This window comes from Lonchura striata, chromosome 1 (genome assembly GCF_046129695.1).
Source record: "Lonchura striata isolate bLonStr1 chromosome 1, bLonStr1.mat, whole genome shotgun sequence".
Taxonomy (NCBI): Eukaryota; Metazoa; Chordata; class Aves; order Passeriformes; family Estrildidae; genus Lonchura; species Lonchura striata.
In genome coordinates, this window is record NC_134603.1 from 61754131 (window position 1) to 61768801 (window position 14671).

The 14671-nt window shown below is 38.0% G+C and overlaps 1 protein-coding gene across 2 annotated transcripts in view; it reads left to right on the forward strand.

Moving 5' to 3' along the window:
* Window positions 1-1295: 1295 nt before the first annotated feature.
* ELP2 (elongator acetyltransferase complex subunit 2) overlaps window positions 1296-14671 on the forward strand; it is a 38014-nt gene continuing 24638 nt past the window's right edge. For both annotated transcript variants that reach the window (XM_021528724.2, XM_021528725.2), the window contains exons 1-6: window positions 1296-1456; window positions 1557-1635; window positions 3322-3407; window positions 5139-5289; window positions 6501-6578; window positions 10350-10414. In XM_021528724.2, coding sequence (XP_021384399.2) covers window positions 1310-1456; window positions 1557-1635; window positions 3322-3407; window positions 5139-5289; window positions 6501-6578; window positions 10350-10414 — 606 coding nt within the window. In that variant the 5' untranslated portion in view covers window positions 1296-1309. The remainder of the gene's footprint in view (window positions 1457-1556; window positions 1636-3321; window positions 3408-5138; window positions 5290-6500; window positions 6579-10349; window positions 10415-14671) is intronic.

Sequence of the window (14671 nt, forward strand, 5' to 3'; positions counted from 1 at the left end):
GGGCCCAAAATGTTCCACGTGCTATGCAGTGTTTCCTCTGGCTGCCTGCTTGCTTTTCACTGCTTTCTCTTCCTGCCCCCACCTCTTGCACAGCCTCATAAAACCAGCTTCTCCCTCCAGCCCAGACTTTCCAGCTTTTCAGTTCAGTTGCAATTATTTCAGGATATTTTAGGTATGATTTGGGGACAGGAAGCACACTTCTGTTTCCCTTTCCATGCTTGCATAGCTGAGCTCTCCATTTATACTTCAACCTGGCTTATACTCCATGGCCTTCTGTGTGTGTGGGGCAGCACATTTGGAGGCAGCGTGGATGTATTGAAGGTCCTGCTAAAACTCCTGCTCAGCCTGTGGGGCAGCTGTTTGTACCTGTGGCTACTGGGAACTAGCAAAGTCCTTGAGCCTGTGAAGCCAAGTGGCTGATAAAATTTGAACACATCCGTGCCTATATTGTGACCCCATTTCTCAATGCCAGTGACCATACAAGTAAAACTAGAATATCACTGCAGCATTCTTTTTCTTGCTTTGATTTCAATTTCTCGTGCAGGAAGGGCAATAAGTATATAAAAGAATGAAAAAATAAAAATGTAACAGATGGAATTCACAAATTGCTCTGTTGTCATATTTTTTTATTCCCCTGAAAAGCAGAGGTATTCAAACATATTCAGATCAAGCTGTTGAGCCCGGCCATTGCTCAGCTGCAAATTCTCAATTTTAGGGAAATCATACACGGTAATATTAAATACATCCCGACGTCAGAGACTTAATTTGAGCATGAATCTTTATCAGGAGGTGGCACCACCATTTTCATAGGTGATGGAAGCAGCCCAGGAATGGGTATCAGCGACACCATCTCTGATACGCAGCTCTCTCCAAGCTCAGGTGGAACCACTTGATTCCAGGCGAAGAATCCAGAGAGGGTGAAGGTGCAGGGAGCTGGACTTGTTTCGCCTGTAGAAAAGAAGGCTCAGGGGGACCTTGTCGATCCCTATAACTCCCTGAAAAGAGATTATGGCCAGGTGGGGGTTGCTTTCTTCTCCCAGGCACCCAGCGACAGGATGAGAGGACACAGCCCTAAGCTGCACCGGGGGACATTTAGATTGGGCATTAGGAGGGATTTCTTCACAGCAGTCAGCAAACAGAAAAGTTTTACACTTTTGAAACCCTTGAACTGCAGGCAGAAGGCGCAAGAGGCAAATCCCCACCCGGCACCCCGCACCCGGCCCAGGCGCGGCCCCGCCCCTCAGCCCCGCCTCGCGCGGGGTCGTTGCCACGGGAGCCGCGCGGGGTCGCGCACGCGGCGGCGGCCAAGATGGCGGCGGCCAAGATGGCGGCGCCCGTGTCGGTCTGTCACATCGCCTGCTGCGCCAACAGCGCGGGCGGCGGCGTCCTGGCCTGGGGCCGCGGTGGCCTCGTCGCCTTCGGCAGCTGCCACGACGTCATCCTCTACGACCCGGCGGTGAGTTGATGCACTTTGTGAGGGGACCGGGACCGGGACCAGTCGCAGTCCGGTCCCACTCCGAGTCCCTGACGCTCGGTGCTGTGTGTCTGTCCCGTAGGTGAGGCGGGCGGTCGCCGCCCTCCGCGGCCACGCCGGCAGGGTGAACTGCGTGGGCTGGGTCCGCCGGCGGGACCACGGTGAGTAGCGCGGCGGTGGGGCGGGGCCCGGGCCGGTTCCCTCGGGCCGCGGGCGCTGCTGCCCTCGCAGGGCGGAGGTGGCCGGGGAGGCTCGGCAGCAGCGGGGCTGCGCTGGACATTCGAGGAAATAGGGAACTGCCACCCTTGCAGTGCATCTTTCACCTTAAGCCTAGCTTCCCACTAGGGGTTTTCACACAATTAATTAGTTTGGAGACTATCTTTAAGATCATTGAGCTCATGCTCTGAGCCAACAGCACCGTGTCAACTAGAGCATGGCACTGGGTGTCACGTTCCGTCTTTCCTTAACTATCTGCAGGGACAGTGATTCCACCACCTCCCTGGGCAGCCCATTCCAATGTCTAAGCACCCTTGCTGTGAAGAAATTTTCCCTGATGTCCGACCTAAACCTCCCCTGGTGCAGCTTAAGGCTGTGTCCTCTCATCCTGTCACTTGCTAGCTGGGAGAGGAGACCGACCCCCACCTGGCTACACCCTCCTTTCGGGTGTTTGTAGAGAATGATAAGGTCTGCCCTGAGCCTCCTCTTCTCCAGGCTAAACATGCCCAGCTCCCTCTGCCACAAATAAGATGCATGCTCCATCTAATGCTCTATCAGCATTAATGCCCATCTCTGGACCTGCTTCAGTACATTAGTGCCCTTCCTGAATTGAGAGGCTCAGAACTGGACACAGTACTCAAGGTGTGGCCTCATTTTAACAGATGGGTCTGCAGGAATGCGAGCTGCCAAACTCAGGTGAACTGTGTGGTGAGGGGATCTCTACTTCTGGCCCCACAGCCAAAGGCACCCCAGGAAGATGTTTGCCTGGGGCTGTGGCAGCTCACACAGGTCGATGGCTTGTGTTGCTTGTTCTTCTACCATTCTCTTCAGTAATGTTTGGAGTTTTGCATGTTTTGACTTTGATTCAATGCCTTTTCAGCAATCTCTGAGTATAAAGCTCTGAAGTTGCATAGAGGTTATGTGCTCAATAAAAAGAAACTTCAGATATAAATAAATGTTTGAGATATTTATGAGGCTTTTGCTGGATAGTAATATCAGAATTTAACATTGTTTAGTGCAGGCTTTTCATAGGCATATATTCTTGCCCTTAGGTGTTTATGGAAATTCACTGAAGAAGAGAATTTTGACTGTTGATTAGACTGTTAATGTAATGTGCTGCTTCCTTTGTTTTGAGAAATACTGAGGTGCCAACATTAGCTTTTAATAGTGATATAAACTGCCATCCTTTCAAGGGGTTGCACTGAAACATATTCTTCTTGAAAATTATTGGAAGAAGTTATTTTCAGGGAATTTGGGAATTAAATTTTCTTGTGACGGTTTGAATTCTGTTTGGTTAAATTTCTCTTGCTTTATATTCCTGTCTTCCAAAAAGACCAAACAAAAACCCAAAAGATTAGTTTACACTGTTGAATTTGAGAGTCTTCTGGAAAGTTATTTTTACCACTTTCACACAGAACTTTAAATAGTCCTGAGAATTTTCTCTTTATATTTTCTTGGGGAATATCTTTGCTTTTAATCTGTTCTGCACAGTGCCACTTCTATTAACCATACTTTATTTTGGTGGAAGCTTTGGTTACCAGTGATATTTTGTTAGTAGTAACCAGCAGAACTGCTTATGTTGCTGTTACAAAGTTAAGTGTACACTGAACTAACTAAAGCATATTTTTTAGCTGCTGAAACAGAGTTAATTTCTGGTGGATCTGATAAGCAACTTATTCTTTGGGAATGGAAAGATACAGTAACATGGAATAATCAGGTAACCTCTTTTCAAATCTCCCTCTGGACTAGTTCTCACATATCACAAATGATCTGTTTTGTTTGTATTTCTGGTTCATAGTATTTGTTTCCCTTTGACTGTTTTGGGTTTTTTTTAATTGAACCCAGTGCGTGTACCCTTGAAATTGTTGGTACTCTGTCTTGCTATGTATTACTGTAAATGTTGTTTCCTCTTTTCTGTGGTTCGTCTTTTTCAAATCAACATTGGTAAAGAAATTTACGAACCTGTTAGTCATTGAGTGGATTTGTTTAGGTGTCTGAAAGACCCTATTTGTCTGTTCTTGATTCATCAGCTTTCTGATCTCACATGGCAGTTTTCTTTAAACCACCTTAAAGCCTTCAAACCATGAGGACTATTCTGAGCTGGCATTTTCTGTGTCCTTCTTCCTTGTTTCCTTATTTCCATTTCTAGTGATTTCTGGTCAATCTGTACAATAGTGTGGGGTTTGTATATAGATAGTCTTACCAGGATGATATACAAGTTGGAGTAGATGTTTAACGAAACTGAGAAATGGAGAAAAGTAAGGAGACATGTTAATTTATTATTTTCACTGTAAAATGTAAGGCAAAAGATTCAGTGTTGTGTGAAAGAGCCTTCCAAATGACCTGAAATTTTGATGAAAAAAACACTTTATTATCTAGCTTTTAACATCTTGCTTATTAAGCACTAGATTGTGAATGGCTGTGTAGGTAACCCATTTCATCATCTGTCTCAAAGTAGGTTATTAGACTTGGCATTTTAAAATGCATGAAAATGCATAGTAGGGGGAAATTAACCTACTTTGTTGGGGGAAGGTTCTCAGAAATAAGTTATTTCTCATCCTGATCCATTGTTCATGCATTTATTTAACTTACAGACTTTTTAATAAACTTTATCTGCTGATGTGGTGTACAGCCATATGGCAATAATTTCAAAAGAATGTGGCTAAATGTGCACATTTTAATGGGAGTTCTGGACTAGTGTAAATTCTTAAAAACAAAGTTCTGTATTCAACCAATCAAAAATTCTCACTGAGGCCTACCAGGCTGTACTTTGAAAAGAGATGTCAAGTCTGTCTATGATAAAATCTGAATAAATGCTGGATAACTGCTGGTTACAAAATTCAAAGGTTCTCATTTTGATCTCTGTGTTTATGAATAACAGATTGCAAATTGAATCACCTGTACTTATTGTCTAAATTTAGTGGCTTTGTTTCTCATGTTGGCATTTTGAAGCAGTAAAAAGCTGTTTTGATTTGTGAGAACACAAGCTAAACATTGCTGCTAGAGCTGCTGTAGCTGCTGCTTATTCCATTGTGTTCTCTTCTCTATCTCCTTCACTAAGGTTCTCAAACTTATGTGAGACGTTCTTTAGGGTGAGGGACAAGAGAAGGATAAAAAGGAAGGAAAACTTCTCTTCCTAACTTCTGTACTGTTTCCAGCTTCCCTCAAGGAAGGGTGAGGTTTGTGTAATATATACAGGAACGTGTAATTCTGTTCAGCTTTGAGCAAAATCTTACCAATTTAATATTCATTGCCGCTGTATCCCTTCTCTGGGTTTCCTGGAATATGCTCTAGCTTAAGCATAGCTTGACAGACACTCTCCCATTGCAGGTGTAGAACTGGTTTTCAGTATTAAGTTTGTTTTTTTTTTTCCCTAAAGTGGCTTTAAAAATTGTCTCACAAAAATTACTAGAATTTAAAACTTTGTAAAATTTTCTCATGTGTTTAGCTTGTGAAAAGTATTCCTCTCAAAGGCCACACGGATGCTGTTTTTGCTGTGGATGCTGTCTACCAGTCAGATGAACCTGATTTAAATCTGCTAATAGCTTCTGCAGCCTCTGACTCAACTGTGAGAATCTGGTCTCAGCATGGTTCAGAAGGTAACATTTTTTTAATGTTAGTGAAAACATACTGGTTAAATAAGAATGATGAATGCTTATCCATTAGATATTAAATCCTAACATCTTGTAATGCAACTACATTGATTTGTCTTCAGACTTTAGTACATCAAAGCCCTATATTACTCTTGGAAAGCCTTGGGCCATATTTGTTCTGCAGAATAATTTATCTCTATATTTCATCAGGGATGTGTGGCAAGAATTTACTTTCTTTAAAAAAATATGTATTCAGATTATGATAATCTGAACCATTGTTTTGCTCTGTTATGTGGAGGAAGACTAGCTGTATCCACATGTGAAGCAGAATTATGTAGTAAAATGATTAATGCTGGCATTAGAAATGTGAGGTTTTACTAGTCGCTTGTTTTTTTCTATTGTCCTGAGTCCAGTGAAGTTTGGGACAATGGGATCTTGACCTTCTATTGAACTAGGGTCTTGCATGGAAATATGGGAAAACAGCATTCTAAAATACATAAGAAATAAATTGGGTAGATAATTGAGATTTAAGGTGTTATTTGCTGCTTCAGTTTTAGTGACTGCAATTTTTCAGCTACCTTTTTCCTTCTTGGGTGTATTTGAAGATCTCATATTGCCTTGCCTAAGTGCAAGAGGTGGGAGTTGGCAATCTACAGTTCCATGTTCTGGAAGGTGTTTTTGGTGCTCCCAAAGAGCTCCATGAAGTCTCATCTTTTCCATTTTGTCTTGCTGGTGTGGGTTGCAGTGATAGAGGAACTAATTCTTCTGCTGTAGACAGGTTTTATTCTGCTATCTTCTTGTTGATTTTCATCTGGATGGCTTACTAGTTTAATGATTTCCAGGATCTCAGGGATGTTGTCAGGTTTTTGCTCATCTCTAGCTGCTGTTGTAGAAAATTCAGTTTTATCTTCCTGTGTTAATGCTATTGCCACAGGATATATTTTGTAATATTTATTGCTTCTGGTGTGTTACCGCAGTGAAGCTTTATAGATTTAACACTCAGTATTATCTTCTAACTCAACTAACTGGATGATTTTTTATGGCCATACAGAATATGATATTATTGTTTAGGCTTCTGAAAAAAAATGTAGATTTTTTTTCAACTTATTAAAATAAAAATGGATGGGAAATTTTAACTATGTAATATAGAATTAAATGAAGTGTAATTGTAATAGTCACAGCGAATGAGATCAACACTGTCTGTTCCTATTTTCCAGCTAAATGCATTGAAATTCTGGACTTTGGAAATGGATTTGTTCTGGATGTCTCCTTATCCTTCTTGCCTGGCAGCGATGGTGAGTAAAGCTGTACAATTTGAATATCAATGCAGGAAGAAAAATCTGAGAAATCCCCCAAACAGATTTTCATTTTACTAACTCCAGACATGTGTGCCACAGTTTTTGTTTTCTATGAAATCTGTTTAAACTGATTCTTGTATCTAAAGATTTTCTCTGAACTCTTCTCAGTAATTAAAAATAAAGACTGATTACAATGTCTTCCAAATGGCACTCAGATGGAGTTGTTTAGTTGAGCTGTTGAGATGGAAAGCTTTAAACCAGGGTAACAATACTGTAAATGAATGGGTTAGGATGATGCTGTTAGTTCCACCTGTTCCTTGTGGTGCTGCTGCATATGTTTCTCTTGTTGTTTGAATTGAAAGGCAAAATTCAGAAAAAATCTGAAGGCCTGCATTGAAAACCATAGGTTCCCAAGCAGTGTTTATCATCTGTTTGTTCAGTCTTAAATGTGAGAAAATTTGAGATGCTGAACTACTTTAACCTGACTGTTCAGTATGGTTTATGTAGGTTTCTACTAACAGAAATGTTAGCTTTTGTAGGCTGCCACAGACATATTCTTTTTGTGTAAATAGGTAAATACACTACCATGTACTTGTTAAGGTGAAGTTAAAAGGCTTGAGGTTAAATTAAAATCATTACTGCAAGTGTGAATATTTTTTAGAAGTGAAGTGTCTGTGGTGTCTATGAGCATAACATTGATATTGCAAAACAACAGATTATACCTTCATTTATGATACTGAACAGGTAAGAAATTCTCACTGTAACACTCTAGAGTAGTGCATCTGTTCAATGTTGAAATCATACGGTGTGTATGAGAAGTAACCATACATTCTGAAAACACCATAAATTAAAATTATCATATTAGTTCTTAAAACTAAGCGTTTCTGAAACTCAAATAGTATGAAATGTTTGAAGCTTCCGTGAATGGTGGAATAGCAAGGATTTTGTTTTCCCGAGTCCCCAAAATCAGTGTTGCTTAAAGCTACATTGAGAGCAGGACAATCCTTTATTATGATCCCATCCCAATTCAGATTAGTTATCCAAAGCAGTACAGCGCTCATAAACTGAAAAAGACTTATTTATTTTTCTCAAGAACTGAAATTATTTTCAATTTGCACAAAAATTTTATTTTGTGTGTAATTGAAAAAAATTCTAGACATCTGCTTTTTTTGTTCCAGTTCCGATACAGATGACCTCTGCTGCTAAAATTGCAAAGAAACAGTTTAGATTTTGAACCGTAAATGTATAGAGGTGTTTCCTGTAGAAATCTGTAAAGGGGCTTTTAATAAAATGTAGCCAGTGTTTTCTCCCTAAACCTGACACAGTAGTCCATACAGCTGAGGAATATGTTAATTCTGAATACTAAATAAAGTAGCTTAAAATATATTATTAAAAACTACTACTGATCATTTGTCAGAAACATTAATTTCTAATGGCAATTTGGAATTTTAATAATCTTCAGGGAAAAATGGTTATGATAAATTTACAAGTTGCTCAGAAATCTTTATGAAGACTGAGTTGTCAGCTGGACAGAGATTCAAAGAAGCTTTTCTCACGAGAACAATCTGCATTTCTTAAGGCAGGAACTAAATACAGAATTACTTTTCTGAAAATCATAAACTACATTTCCTGAAGCATTTACAGTAATCTCTAATTTCAGCAAGAAAATAAATTTGAGGCTTGCATTGAAAATTAATATATATGCAATGAATGCTTTAACTTTCAGAAGAAGTTCCTGATGCATAGGATTTTAATGATTGTCCTTGAAATGAATTATTAAAAAAAAAAATGAAACCATTTTTGTCAAGAAGTCAAATAGGGAAATCTGATAGACTGCTCATAAAAACCTGTCCAGCCATTTGCAGCTGGAAGGCAGCTTAAACACTTCTCTGGCAGCCTCTTTGTTAAGGAGTTTCTATACATTTGGTGTTTAGCCTTGAAGAAGAGCTTTTTGCAGTTTTAGTTGCTTACTTGCTTTTTGCCTTACAGTGCCTGCACAAACTCTGCTTCTAAAATGCTGGCATTAAGATTTATTTTTTACAAATCTTGATCAGCTATTTGTCATATAATCGGATTCTTCGTAAGACCTAGATAATTGTCATGATACAGCATGGCCTCTGACAGTAAATAAGTGTCTCCTCAGAACTGAATTGCAACAGGTAAAAAAAAATGGCAAGTGAACTGGGAAAAGCTCTGCTTATCCAACTTATTTTTTTTATTTCCTCTGCAGGAATTTTATCTTAATCAGATCCAAATTCTAATACTCCGAAGCATTTATGTGAAAAACTATATACTAGTCCATTTTTGACAGATAGATATTTCTTGATAGAACTTTTTGAGTGAAAGTATTTGCATTTGTCTGCAGCAGCAACTAAATCATAATTCTCTCTTTGCTTTTCTTAATTAAAGGTTCATTCCATTGAGTAAATATGTAATTACAGTAATGGCCCATCAAATGTGTTTCTCAGGAAAGGATGATATTGTCTTCAAGAACATCCATTGTATTGTGTTTTATGGAAGAAAATGTCAATTCTGCCCAATTTCTGTGGACCTGATGACCAGGTCTGCATTCAAAGCTGCTCATCACCTTCAATCCAAAGCCGTTTTTTTTTTTTAGACTATTAAAGAGAGGAGGAGACAGAGGTGAATTGTGACTTAGAGGTTAGAGAGAGGAAGCAAGTGATGGAACTATAAGAGAATATGGAATGTGACTGAGAAATGCAAGATGAACAGCGGATAACTAGGTACAGATTTGGTACAAGGAGAAAGAAGAGATTAGTATAGATGATAAACATACTGTGAATATTCAAGTTGATATTTGATGTATCCATAGTAAAGTTATCTATATGAAGGGATGTTATGGAAGCTTTTTGTTAAAAGAAGTAGTTGATTTTAGTGAAATTTGGTATCTGGTTTTCTACCCAGACTTGAGAAATGCAAATGTCTAGCCCTTAACTTAAAACTTATTTCTTCACAGCATTATACTAAATTTATTTGCTTGTACAGTTTCAGCCCAATGTTACAGCAGTAACACTTCTTCCTTATGATGTAAAAAAAAGAAGAATGGAATAAACGTTAACTATTTTTCTTCATCCTCTTCTGTTGGAGAGAGGATCTAATACACTGCCTAACTTCTCTTTTTTGAATTTAACTTTCTCTGGTTTGATTCAATAGACGTACTGGGTTTGTGCACTTTTTAGGTTAGCCAGTGGAAGTCTACTACTACTCAAGACTTGAGTAGTCTTGAGTGAAAAACATTTCATTGCTTTTGTGTTCTTGGGTACAGATAATGGTGATCTATCTTTCTATTCTGATATTTTTATTTGCTGTATAATAATTATGCAAACTCCATCTAAACACATCTTAGTTGATTTAGGAACTTGAATTGCCTTAGCTCTGAGTCATCTTGTTTTGTTCCTTCTTTCTGTTTTTAAAGCAAATGCCTGTTGATGTCAATAAAATATAATTAATTAAAAATTCTAATACTTGAACTTCTTACAGATATATGAGCTTGAGGCAAACTACTTCTTTTAGCATCTTAAATATTTATAGATATTATTTGCAGTTAAAATAACTTTTGAATTCTGTGTTCTTAAGATACTAATTTATTAGACAGCTAATATAGAAAATGCTAAAAAAGTGGTGTATCACACTTGCCTGTCTGTTAGTATTGTTGTATTTCTGTATTGATTTTTACATTGTTTATATTTTTTCATGTCCTAGATTATTAGATCTTATTAAAAAAAAAGACCTTCTTTTCCTTTCTAGTACCAATACTGGCCTGTGGTGGTGATGACTACAAAATAAGTTTGTTTATACAGCAGAATGGTCAGGTAATTGCAATTTTTGTCTCTTGCTCAGGGCATTACTGAGCTTCTGCTTCTTTTCAAATGTGCTGGTGATTTTTTCAAAGTCCTTCAGTAAGTCCTTTCTGTCTCTATGTAGCCATTGCATGCAACAACCTTTTTTCAAATAGTTCATTCCTTTTTTCTAGGTAATAATGAAATGCACATACAGAATATTGAAGTTGAATTCAGTGCCTGAAAGTGTTTGTTTTTCTTAATTTTTTCCCCTGATGGCCTGTTTCTATTCCCACTGATACAAAAGAGCTGCAACTGTCCTTCTTTATTAAGTATCCAGGCACTGAGTTGTTCATATGGAAATGATGTTACTTTCATTCTATAAATTCTTATAATAAAACTGACTTCTGAGGAATTTTAAGTTTGTTGCTAAGTATGCCCTTTATGTTTGACTGCTTTTGAACATCAAAAAAAAGTATTTTTAGGAGTATCCAATCTTATAAAAGCACACATTTTTCATGTGTTATTTGGAAGCTGGCAATTTTTAGTTTTTCATACAGATAAATATTCCTTTTGAGCAGTAGAAAAACGTTATTTCCTCTCTTGCATCTGTTCAGAGGTTTTGTTAGATTCTAAAGCATGTGTTGAATGACTGTTTTCCAAAACAGAACTCGGTATCACTTATTTCTTTCTCTCACTCCCTTAAAAAACCCTTCAAATCACAAATGCTCTCCCATTTCACCAGTGAAGCTACCATTTAGAACCCTGCTTTGAAACTGGCATATATAGAACCACTTATTCTGCTGTAATTGCTCAGACATACTCCCTTTAGGGATTAAAGAATAGATACTCCTTTATTTTTTTTTTTTTGAGAGTGATAAAAGCTACTTTATAGATAATTCTGCCTGTTTGTGCTGCCATGTACGGTAATAAGATTTTTTTGGTTGCTGTTGTTGCCAGTAAGATAAGTATTTAATTCCTTTCTTCTATGTTTAATGATTTCTTGACCACTCAGAAGAAAAGAAGGGTGCTTGGTTAGTTTTTTTCTTCTTTTTTCCTGTGTAGCTTATGAGTTATGTCAGAATTCTCTGATTCTCTGGGCATTAGCAACGGCAAAATGCCACTATTGATTCTCATGTGTTAAGGAAAGACTTTTATCTCGGGGACTGTGTGGTTGGTTTTTCTCCTTCAGAGCTTGAAACTTGTTTTCTTGTATGATTTGGGTTAATGAATTATATAAGGTTTGACTGCCAAAAATGTTCAGAGGTACATAACTTATTTTGTCCATTGTTGCCCAAACTTTCTATTATAACAATAGTCTGCCGTTTTAAAAGGCAGTCAGTCTGTGGAGGGTAAAGGAAGGTAACTTGAATAAAAAAGTTCCCTCTTAAGCTTTTTAAGCAAGTTTGTGCTGTCTTTGTTTGGAGGTAGGAAACTTGATTTATACAAGGGGTGAGCAGTTTTGTTTTGCATGTCTTATTTTTTACAGTTTCAATTTCAGAAAGTATTTTCACCAGCTGTTGTGACAGAGTTGGTGTTTAGAATATCTCTAAAATGAAGTGGGACTTCTTGTTGGTGTCTATCTTAACTTTCCAGAACATCTGTCTAGCTAAGTGGACTGTGCAGGCCTCAAAGAGAAGAGTCTGTGTTGTGTTTTACAACTATTAACAGAATTAAAAATCCTTGTGAGCCTTTGGACATGAATTCCTGCCTAGCTGCTAAATCTCATTCATCAGGTTTTCTCAGATCTACTGACACCTTTTTTATGGCTTCTTAGTAGTATTAAAGGTATTCAAAGGAAGTGTAGCCTTGCCATTTTTTATTGGAACTTGGCGTAGGAGAGTGATTAGAATCTTAGCTCCTGTGTCATTCCCTTACTGGTAAGGGCCTGTAGCTCTGTTCACTTAATACAGTGACTCTTGTAAAGCACTTCCTTTAGTTAACATCCTCAAAAAGGTTATTATGAATGTGAGTATGAATCCAGAGGTAGAACATGCATTTATAACAGGGCATTCCTATGAAACTTGAAGGGCACTGTTAGACTCTGAGGGAGGATGTAGCATGTTTACTTCGCTAATTCAAGCTACCTTTTGATAAACTCATTAATTTTGCAGTCAAAATGTATTTATTCATTAAAAACTATTTGGTTTTTACAACTGAGTGGGCATGCTTTTCATCTTTTGATACTCCTTACTCACAGATTCCTTACTGTGTTATATAGTAGAGAGAAAATGAATTCTTTGCTTTTCTGACTTTTTGGAAGAGGGTATTGATTTATAAAAGTATCCAGGGAGAAATCTTATAAACCATAATATGTCTTCCTGCTTGGGATATAACATCTACAGAAGTGGCCTGTGGAGGGCAAGGAAGTGAACCAGCAGACTAAATTAGAGTTTTAAACTAAAACATTTCTATTTGAGCTTTGTTTTTCTGAGAAGATGGTGTACCATGTGTTTTGGGTTCCACCCAAATAGTTTGGCATAGTTGAGATGAATCAAAGATAATTCAGGCTCTTTCTAATCTGTTGAGATTAACAGCTGCATAGAGGAGAGATATCACATCTAATGTCTGCTGGAGAAAATGAGAAGACTTGGACCACTATTGCCAGATTTACCAAGCTACTAGCCAGGTTACTAGTCTGGTCCTGAAAGATATGTATCCAAAGTGTGAGCAGGATTAGTTGTGTGGAGTGTGCTAGGCATGTCCACAGTTTTATTAGTTGTGCTGCCTACAGAACAGCTTTATTCTTTGCTTAAAAGGAAAGAGACCAGATTGCTGCTAAGCAACAATTTTCAGAGATTAGGTAAGAGGCATGGGAAAGCCTGTGAACTAGTCAGACCAGGAGGTTTTGTTAGATTTAACTGTTGGTACTGTAACTTCTTATGTATCCATTGAGGACCAAGTGGAAACTGAAACAGAAGAAATATGAGACTATAAAAACAAAATTGTAAAAAATGAGAAGAATGACAGCTCAAAACACTGGTGTGTATAGAACCTAGACAACAGTAGAAACTTTTACTGAATCACCTAAAAATAATGACCATGTGCATCTGCACGAACTTTTATATTGCTTCAATTTTAGAACTGAATACATCTGAAGAAACTGAATATAGGATGCCAAGAGACACAAACTTCAAAGAAAAGGGCAAAAACAATACTAAAAATCCTACCATAACAGCATACACTACTCCTTGCTCAGTTTCAGTCAACAGTTTTTATGGGAACCAATATCTTGAAAACTTTGACTCATAGAATCTTAGAATATCTCAAGTCTGAGGAGACCCATAAGGACTGCTGGCTCCAGCTCCTTGCAGACCACCTAAAACTAAATCATATGACTAAGAATGTGGTGTTCCTCGTGCTTCCCTTCTGTGTATGGTAATAGCCCTTGTGTTCACCTCTATTTTCCAGCCACTGTGCTGACCCTGCTCAGATAGCTGAAGAGTGGAGGGTGGTGTTATAGGGATGGGAAAGCAGCATGAGTCCATTTAAGGAACTGGATGCATTTTCAGGTTTGAGGGCATCTCTCTTCAGTAGTGAGGCTTCATACACCATCTAGCAATGGTATTACTGCCATGAGTGAATATGAGGTAATAAAATTCAGCAGCCACTACCTTAAATCATTTGAATAGTTCAATGGGACTATTCAATGTAAGCATATAAAAATTAGTACAGACTTTCAGCTGACTGTTTAAGCATGCTTGTTCTGCATCATGAAAGAGCTGCATGCTTGACTTCAAGCTAAGTAGTGCCTAAAATCCTGTTCAGAAAATGACTTAGAAATTTGAGGTGGTATTAATAAACTCAAAATAATTAGTTTTACTCTTTTAAGGGAAAACAAATCACTGCTTTTATTAATAGATCTCTTTGATGTAAGATGAGGAAGGTAATTATAAAAAACCCTACACCACCACACCTTGAAAAGGGAAAATGATTAGGTATGTGTTTGGATTAATATTAGGGTCAAATTTCGGGAGATATACACACTATTTTAGTGTTAAAGGAACAATAAAAGAGAAGGATGTTAGCAGCAGTTCAGCCTAGACAAATCTTTCCGTTAGAAAAAAAGTTACCACCTAACATTGATGACTATAAAATACAGAGCATTTTCTCAAAGATCGTATAAATGAATAAATAAATGTGTTTTATCTATTATCTAAAATATCAATTGCTAAAGATATTTTTTATGTATTGCCAGAAGCATGTCATCATCAGACAAATCTTTAGGTTGCTGTTTATCTCACTTCCTGGACTGTTCCTTCCTGCCTCTACATGGGCAGATGCTTAACA